We start from the raw sequence: 9,990 nt of genomic DNA on the forward strand, positions 1-9,990 counted from the left end.
CATCGTAGTCAACACCTTAAACTTGTCGAAAACCTTTTTGCGACAATTCTAGCTTTGTAGATAGTAACACTACTATCAGCGTATGTCTTCCTCTTGAAGATCCATTTATTTTCTATGGCTTGCCCATCATCGGGCAAATCCATCAAATTCCATACTTTGTTCTCATATATGGATCATATCTCAGATTTCATGGCCTCAAACCATTTCGTGGAATCTGGGCTCATCATCGCTTCCTCATACTTCGTAGGTTCGTCATGGTCAAGTAACATGACCTCCAGAACAGGATTACCGTACCACTCTGGTGCGGATCTCACTATGGTTTACCTACGAGATACGGTAGTAACTTGATCTGAAGTTACATGATCATCATCATTAGCTTCCTCACTAATTGGTGTAGTAGTCACAAGAATAGATTTCTGCGATGAACTACTTTCCAATAAGGGAGAAGGTACAATTATCTTATCAAGTTTTCTACTTTCCTCGCACTCACTTCTTTCGAGAGAAACTCCTTCTATAGAAAGGATCCATTCTTAGCAACGAATGTCTTGCCTTCGGATCTGTGATAGAAGGTGTACCCAACAGTTTCCTTTGGGTATCCTATAAAGACATATTTCTCCGATTTGAGTTTGATCTTATCGAGATGAAACTTTTTCACATAAGCATCGCAACTCCAAACTTTAAGAAACGACAACTTTGGTTTCTTGCCAAACCATAGCTCATGTTGTGTCGTCTCAACGGACTTAGATGGTGCCCCTTTTTAATGTGAATGCAGTTGTCTCTAATGCATGATCCCAAAACGATATTGGTAAATCGGTAAGAAACATCATAGATTGTACTATATCCAATAAAGTACGGTTATGTTGTTCGGTCACACCATTATGCTGTGGTGTTCCAGGTGGCATGAGTTTGTGAAACTATTCCACATTGTTTTAATTGAAGGCCAAACTCGTAACTCAAATATTCTCTTCCACGATCAGATCGTAGAAACTTTATTTTCTTGTTACGATGATTTTCTACTTCACTCTGAAATTCTTTGAACTTTTCAAATGTTTCAAACTTATGTTTCATCAAGTAGATATACCCATATCTTCTCAAATCATCTATGAAGTTCTGAAAATAATGATACTTGCCGCGAGCCTTAATACTCATCGGACCGCATACATCAGTATGTATAATTTTCAATAAGTTTGTTGCTCGCTCCATTGTTTCGGAGAACGGAGTCTTAATCATCTTGCCCATGAGGCATGGTTCGCAAGCATCAAGTGATTCACAATCAAGTGATTCCAAAATTCCATCAACATGGAGTTTCTTCATGCGCTTTACACCAATATGACCTAAACAGCAGTGCCACAAATAAGTTGCACTATCATTATTAACTTCGCATCTTTTGGTTTCAATATTATGAATATGTGTATCACTACGATCGAGATCCAATGAACTATTTTCATTGGGTGTGTAACCATATAAGGTTTTATTCATGTAAACAGAACAACAATTTATTCTTTTACTTAAATAAATAACCGTATTGCAATAAACATGATCAAATCATATTCATGCTCAACGCAAAAACCAAATAACACTTATTTAGGTTCAACACTAATCCCGAAATTATAGGAGTGTGCGATGATGATCTTGGAACTACTTCCAACACACATTGTCACTTCACCTTTAACTAGTCTCTGTTTATTCTGCAACTCCCGTTTCAAGTTACTAATCAGCAACTGAACAAGCATCAAATACCGAGGGGTTGCTATAAACACTAGTAAACACATAAATAACATGTATATCAAATATACTTATGTTCACTTTGCCATCCTTCTTATCCGCCAATCACTTGGGGTGGTTCCGCTTCCAGTGACCAGTCCCTTTGCAGTAGAAGCACTTAGTCTCAGGCTTAGGACCAGACTTGGGCTTCTTCACTTGAGCAGCAACTTGCTTGTTGTTTTTCTTGAAGTTCCCCTTTTTCCTTTTGCCCTTTTCTTGAAACTAGTGATCTTGTCAACCATCAACACTTGATGCTCTTTCTTGATTTCTACCTTCATCGATTTCATCATCATGAAAAGCTCGGGAGTCGTTTTCGTCATCCCTTGCATACTATAGTTCATCACGAAGTTCTATTAACTTGGTGATGGTGATTAGAGAATTTTGTCAATCACTATCTTATCTGGAAGATTAACTCCCACTTGATTCAAGTGATTGTAGTACCCAGACAATCTGAGCACATGCTCACTAGTTGAGCGATTCTCCTCCATCTTTTAGCTATAGAACTTGTTGGAGACTTCATATCTCTCAACTCGGGTATTTGCTTGAAATATTAACTTCAACTCCTGGAACATCTCATATGTTCCATGACGTTCAAAACGTCTTTGAAGTCCCGATTCTAAGCCATTAAGCATGGTGCACTAAACTATCAAGTAGTCATCATATTGAGCTAGCCAAACGTTCATAACGTCTGCATCTGCTCCTGCAATAGGTCCGTTACCTAGCGGTGCATCAAGGACATAATTCTTCTGTGCAGCAATGAGGATAAACCTCAGATCACGGATCCAATCCGCATCATTGCTACTAACATCTTTCAACACAATTTTCTCTAGGAACATATCAAAATAAACATAGGGAAGCAACAACGCGAGCTATTGATCTACAACATGATTTGCAAAATACTACCAGGACTAAGTTCATGATAAATTTAAGTTCAATTAATCATATTACTTAAGAACTCCCACTTAGACAGACATCTCTCTAGTCATCTAAGTGATTACGTGATGCAAATCAACTAAACCATGTCCGATCATCACGTGAGATGGAGTAGTTTCATTGGTGAACATCACTATGTTGATCATATCTACTATATGATTCACGCTCGACCTTTCGGTCTCCGTGTTCCGAGGCCATATCTGTATATACTTGGCTCGTCAAGTATAACCTGAGTATTCCGCGTGTGCAACTGTTTTGCACCCATTGTATTTGAACGTAGAGCCTATCACACCCGATCATCACGCGGTGTCTCAGCACAAAGAACTTTCGCAACGGTGCATACTCAGGGAGAACACTTCTTGATAATTTAGTGAGAGATCATCTTATAATGCTACCGTCAATCAAAGTAAGATAAGATGCATAAAAGATAAACATCACATGCAATCAATATAAGTGATATGATATGGCCATCATCATCTTGTGCTTGTGATCTCCATCTCCGAAACACCGTCGTGATCACCATCGTCACCGGCGCGACACCTTGATCTCCATCGTAGCATCGTTGTCGTCTCACCAATCTTATGCTTCCACGACTATCGCTACCGCTTAGTGATAAAGCAAAGCATTACAGCGCGATTGCATTGCATACAATAAAGCGACAACCATATGGCTCCTGCCAGTTGCCGATAACTCGGTTACAAAACATGATCATCTCATACAATAAAATTTAGCATCATGTCTTGACCATGTCACATCACAACATGCCCTGCAAAAACAAGTTAGACGTCCTCTACTTTGTTGTTGCAAGTTTTACGTGGCTGCTACGGTCTTAAGCAAGAACCAATCTTACCTACGCATCAAAACCACAACGATAGTTTGTCAACTTGGTGCTGTTTTAACCTTCGCAAGGACCGGGTGTAACCACACTCGGTTCAACTAAAGTTGGAGAAACTGTCACCCGCAAGCCACCTATGTGCAAAGCACGTCGGGAGAACCGGTCTCGCGTAAGCGTACGCGTAATGTCGGTCCGGGCCGCTTCGTCCAACAATACAGCCGAACCAAAGTGTGACATGCTGGTAAGCAGTATGACTTATATTGCCCACAACTCACTTGTGTTCTACTCGTGCATATAACATCAACACATAAAACCTAGGCTCGGATGCCACTATTGGGGAACGTAGTAATTTCAAAAAAATTCCTACGCACATGCAATATCATGGTGATGCATAGCAACGAGAGGGGAGAGTGTTGTCTACGTACCCTTGTAGACCGATAGCGGAAGCGTTATGACAACGCGGTTGATGTAGTCGTACGTCTTCACGGCCCGACCGATCAAGCACCGAAACTACGGCACCTCCGAGTTCTAGCACACGTTCAGCTCGATGACGATCCCCGGACTCCGATCCAGCAAAGTGTCGGGAAAGAGTTCCATCAGCACGACGGCGTGGTGACGATCTTGATGTACTACTGTCGCAGGGCTTCGCCTAAGCACCGCTACAATATTATCAAGGATTATGGTGGAAGGGGGCACCGCACACGGCTAAGAAAACGATCACGTGGATCAACTTGTGTGTCTACGGGGTGCCCCCTGCCCCCGTATATAAAGGAGTGGAGGAGGGGAGGGCCGGCCCTCTCTATGGCGCGCCCTAGGGGAGTCCTACTCCCACCGGGAGTAGGATTCCCCCTTTCCTAGTCCAACTAGGAGTCCTTCCATGTAGTAGGAGTAGAAAACAACGAAGGGGCGCAGCCCCTCCCCCTAGTCCAATTCGGACTAGGCCTTGGGGGGGCGCGGCCTGCCCTAGGCAGCCCCTCTCTCTTTCCCGTATGGCCCAATAAGGCCCAATACTTCTCCCGGCGAATTCCCGTAACTCTCCGGTACTCCGAAAACTCGAACCACTCGGAACCTTTCCGATGTCCGAATATAGTCGTCCAATATATCGATCTTTACGTCTCGACCATTTCGAGACTCCTCGTCATGTCCCCGATCTCATCCGGGACTCCGAACTCCTTCGGTACATCAAAACTCATAAACTGATAATATAACTATCATCGAAACCTTAAGCGTGCGGACCCTACGGGTTCGAGAACAATGTAGACATGACCAAGACACGTCTCCGGTCAATAACCAATAGCGGGACCTGGATGCCCATATTAAGAGGATTTTCTGTGACATTCTCTCGCAACTCCAGCTTCCGGACCCCCCACAGGATTTTAAGGAGACTGACCTCATTGACAATATCAAGACATATCTACGAAACAAAAGGTACTACTGTTTTTCCTACAACGAAATGTCGCCATAAAACCCTAGTTAATTAATTTGCCCCCTCAATTTTGGCATGTTGCAGGTATCTGATTATTATTGATGATTTGTGGGAAACATCAGTATGGGATATAATTAATCAAGCTTTTCCCAAGGGTAGTCAAGGCAGCAGAATAGTAACAACTACACAGATCGAAGACGTTGCAATAGCATGTTGTTGTTATCAGTCAGAGCATGTCTTTGAAATGAAACCTCTGGATGACGATCACTCAAAAAAGCTATTTTTTAACAGACTCTTTGGCTCTGAAAGTGATTGTCCTGAAGAATTGAAACAAGTTTGTGTTGAAATTGCTGAAATTTGTGATGGTTTGCCGCTAGCCACAATCAGCATAGCTAGTCGTCTACTAAGCCAGGCTGTCATGTCAAATGATCTCTTCACATACATCCATCAGTCGTTAATCTCTTGTTTCTCTGCGGTGCCTACTTCTGAAAGAACTAGACAAGCACTGAATCTGAGCTACAATAATCTTCCTCGTTATTTGAAGACATGCCTGCTCTACCTTATTATGTATCCAGAGGGCTACACGTTCTTAAAAGATGATTTGGTGAAGCAATGGGTGGCTGAAGGTCTGATCTATACAGCAGAAGGGCAAGACATTGAGAAAGTTGCTGAAAGCTATCTCTATCAACTTATTGGTAGAAGCTTCATCCAGCCGATATGTGTCAACTACAACAATGAGGTGTTGTCCTGTCAAGTGCATGGCTTGGTACATGATCTTATTGCACATAAGTCTGAAGAAGAGAATTTCATCGTGGCAATAGACTATAGCTGTCGAAAGAATGTGTCACTTTCTCATAAAGCCCGTCGACTCTCGCTCATATTTGGCGATGCGAGATATGCTAAGACACAAGCAAACATCAGAAAATCACAAGTTCGGTCAGTTAGATTTTCTGGATTACTTGAGTCTATGCCTTGTCTTACAGAGTTCAAGCTTGTGCGTGTCCTAAACCTTCAACTATCTGGTCAAGGCTGCCGTGGTGATGATATAGCAGACCTCAGTGGGATTTCAGAAATGTTTCAACTGAGATATTTGAAGATCGCGTGTGATGTCTGCATCAAACTGCCAAACCATGTGCTACAATACCTGGCAACACTGGATATTACAGATGCAAGATTTGCACCTGTTCCATGGGATGTGAATTTTCCACGGTTGCTTCACTTGCACCTGAGTCTTCCTGTTGAGAGAGATCTGCTGGATTGGGTAGACAGAATAGGGACTCCCAGTTTAATGAGCCTTGGCACGCTGAACTACCTGCAGGAGCTTCATCTTACCATTTCTTCACTGTCTACTTTCCATCATGTGGCGAAAAACATGGAAGCTCTGGGTTCTTTACTCGGAGGTCATGGCAACCTGAAAACTATAGCAGTAGCTCATGCCTCATCGGTTAAAAATACCGCAGCTTCAAAAACAAACATTTTATGGGCTTGTATGGAACCTCCCGCCCTTCTCCAGAGATTTGAATTCTCGCCGCACATCAGCTGCATATTCTCACAGGTACCTTCGTGGGTTCGAAAACTTGGCAACCTATGCATTTTGAAGATTGCAGTGAGGGAACTGATGATGAATTCTGTTGATATTCTCAGAGGTTTGCCTGCCCTGACTGCTCTATCGCTGTATGTGGAGACACCGCCTGATGACAATATCATCTTTGATAAGGCTGGGTTCTCAGTTCTTAAGTACTTCAAGTTTACGTTCATGCGGGGTATAGCTTGGGTAAAATTTGAGGAGGATTCAACGCGTAATCTCTGGAAGCTCAAGCTAGTTTTCAAGGCCATCCCCCCAATGGACCATCCCCAGTGGAGAACATATGGACATGGTACAGCATTAATCAGCATCAATTATATGCCAGGCCTTAGAGAGATCTTCACGAAATTTGGGGGTGCAGCTGCTGATCTGGAGTATGTCTCGAGGATTGGCGTAGCTAGTAATCATCCAAGCAATCCTATAATTGACGTGCAATTTGTGGATTCTGGTTCCTATGTTGATGAAAGCACCGAGACTGAAATAACAAGCACACATGAGATTTTGGAGGAAAACTAGTCTGGTTCTGGGAATACTAGTCTAGGTCGGTGATTAAGCCTTCGTATTCAGGTGCTATAAATAAATTGATAATCAATCTGGCAGAGCATAAATTGGTGTCCTAGCTTTCGCTTGCATAGAGGAAATGGTAAGACCCATGCATAGATCAGTTTGTGAAGTACCCTAGTGGGGGAAATATCTTTTCTTGTAAGGCGTATTGTCGTTAACCCGTCAGCCTTGGCATTCTTGTAATTCACAACTGTATCTTGAGAAGAAAGTTTTTTCTCGACGTTATTACAATACACATATTCCGCGTTGTGACTTAATACACTAACTTGTTGCAGTGTTTGTGTTAGTGTCTCACTCTACCGCTAATTGGGAGAATGAGGAGCTGAACAGCATTATCACCTGCTTGTTATCATTTGTGTGAACTGTTACATTCTTGATAACATATGTTTCTTATCTGCTTTTTGCAAATAAATGTAGTTATGAACACGGGAAAGGGAGAAAGCGCGGTAGAGGGTTTTGGATGGATCATGGTTGGACGACCCCAGTTTACTCACAGTATACGGGGAAAAAGGATCTCCGGACCAGACCGCAGATGAATATAGGACCGTGTTGGATGGCAAAACTCGTCCGGACGGATGCGGGTGGTTTGAGGGTCCGTGTTGAAGATGCCCTTATAATAGAAGAGAAAGAAGACATAGATCTAGTATTTTACTCATTCCGTAACTTAACATAAGATGTTTTTTGACACTTACAATATCTAAAAAAAATCTTATGAGTTACAGAGTGAGTATATTATTTTTGTACTAGTAGACAAGAGTAACCTTGGTGCTCAGCTTCGACCTTAGGCGACGACCTGAGTAGAGGACTCGAGAGGGCAGAGGCCATCAAACGACGCGCGAGAGGAGGATGGAGGATGGATGATGGCTTGATTTGTTTGTAAGTGATCTATAGTCTGTACCTCGCTAGGGTTTCCTTCTGATGATTCTTTCTGATGGAGCGTCAAATAAGGGGTAGTATTGTGTATCCATTGCTCCAAAAATTAGGGCACGAGACATGTCGAGGAGCAAACCAAATTAATTGGAGGAAATTTGGGTATATCTAGTGCTTTCTATCAGCGGACATCCTGTAACTTTGTGTTTTCACCTCTGACTGAAACAATCCTTTCTACTCTAGGTATTTGGGGAGGAAACCCCCATCCCAAATTTACATGTATAATCCCCCGTTATATAGAACCAAACAAAGGATTGGGGAGTAAAATGCAACATCCTGTGCCTATACCATCATCAGAAGACGAGCCCCCGTAGCCGTAGGAGTCTGGCACGTCGTTCACCTTAGAATCCACCTTCAGCGCATCAGAAATTGACAGTGCAGTGTCCAAAGGCTCCACACAAGACAGACCAGCTGCCGAAGCAACGGAAGGTACAGCTACTTAAAAACACCAAACCCCAACCTGATGATATTCAATGCACAGCTCATCTCTGTGCCGAGCAAGATTAACCCGGCCAAGGCACCAACCGCCATTGTCGACTTCTTTGGCGAAAGACACCAATGGCCACCAGCGACGACAATCTTGCGTGCAGGCGCTGTTTCTTCTGAAGGCCTTGTTTCTTTAAACAAATCCAGACGATAAGCACTATGGCACTTTGAAAAACAAAGCAAAGTTATTCTTGAAGGCAACAACATTTCTTGCTTCACATATACTGTGTACGCTGTCAGCTCATTTCAAGCTATCAATACATTTTTATTTCTAGCAGCTTCCATATCCATACACTAGTATATCATGAAAATGACCTCATGTGCATCGAGGAGAAAGTTATCAGAAGTACTTCAATGGCCTCCCATTGTTAGCCCCTGTAACCTGCTCTGTACTGTGTGTTTTATCCTCTGTCAATGAATATCAACAGCTCTCCTGTTGGATTTTACAAAACTCTTTAAGAAAAGTGCCTGAAGAAACATCCAACACATTCTGAGTTGAAACTAGCTAAATATTCGTGCATTGCTACAGAAGTTGACTGCTCATGCATTGCGAGTGAAGGTTTTCCTAATGACATAAGTTGTTTGAACAACTTTTCTCATCGTAGTCACTAATTTTGTGCAAATATTTTTTTTCTCAAAATAAGGATCAATCGGCTCATCTAACCGTAAGATCTTGATGCATTCTCTACTATACATACAATGTATTTTTTTCTGAGGTAAAAATGTATGATAGTTGCATTAATCAATCTCTTGGCAACTTGAGAGGTAACCTCTGACTCAAGGGTGAAGGGGCGGTCAATAACTAGGACAATGATATAATCTTTTAACTATTATAAGAGTATATTAATGTTTGATAAATTATTGGCATCACTCTTTAAGTCTATATAGTATCAGTAAACCCTCGGTGGTGGTGGCTGGCTGGTTGCTGTTGAGCTCGCCAGTGACACCCTCATTTTTCCTTCTCCTCATTCTTTTGCCGTCCCGCTCCGTGTTGTTTCTCCTCCTCGGTGGTGGTGACAAGGCGCTAACGATGAATGAGTTAATTAGTGTGCATCTAATGTGTAACTTTTTTTTTCAAATTTGGGCACGCAGTGCGCATCTCGACAGCCTGCCAAAATGCTAGGTTTAATTAATACACTACTTGGACCGATGAGGTCGAGAAATGGGAGCTAAGTTAAAAAACCTATAAACATGTGAGGCAGCTGTTGAGATGCAGTAACCGTGTACTATGCAGAGGCATCTTGTGAACTTACATAGAGATTGAGGATGCTTGCAATGCTTTAGTAATAGGTTAGTGAACCCTAAGCTGCATCTGATCCTTTATATTTTTCTCCCTTCCCAAGGTTGCATCTGAGCTTTGGCTAATTGGCTGGCTCCTCACGGCTTGTTTCTCTGGTATCCAGAACAAGGAACAGCATTACGCAGTGCACAGTGCTTTCAGTTCCTTCCTTAATGCTAACTCCATGA

General features: G+C 42.4%; 1 protein-coding gene across 1 annotated transcript in view; it reads left to right on the plus strand.

Moving 5' to 3' along the window:
* The window catches only part of LOC123150065 (disease resistance protein RGA5-like), a 32,542-nt gene extending 25,483 nt beyond the window's left edge, over positions 1 to 7,059 (plus strand). The window contains exons 3-5 of the mRNA XM_044569853.1: positions 4,830 to 4,960; positions 5,043 to 5,266; positions 5,435 to 7,059. Of these exons, the coding sequence (XP_044425788.1) occupies positions 4,830 to 4,960; positions 5,043 to 5,266; positions 5,435 to 7,059 (1,980 nt within the window). The remainder of the gene's footprint in view (positions 1 to 4,829; positions 4,961 to 5,042; positions 5,267 to 5,434) is intronic.
* Positions 7,060 to 9,990: the final 2,931 nt, after the last annotated feature.

The sequence above is a fragment of the Triticum aestivum genome, chromosome 7A, assembly GCF_018294505.1.
Source record: "Triticum aestivum cultivar Chinese Spring chromosome 7A, IWGSC CS RefSeq v2.1, whole genome shotgun sequence".
In the NCBI taxonomy this organism is placed as follows: domain Eukaryota; kingdom Viridiplantae; phylum Streptophyta; class Magnoliopsida; order Poales; family Poaceae; genus Triticum; species Triticum aestivum.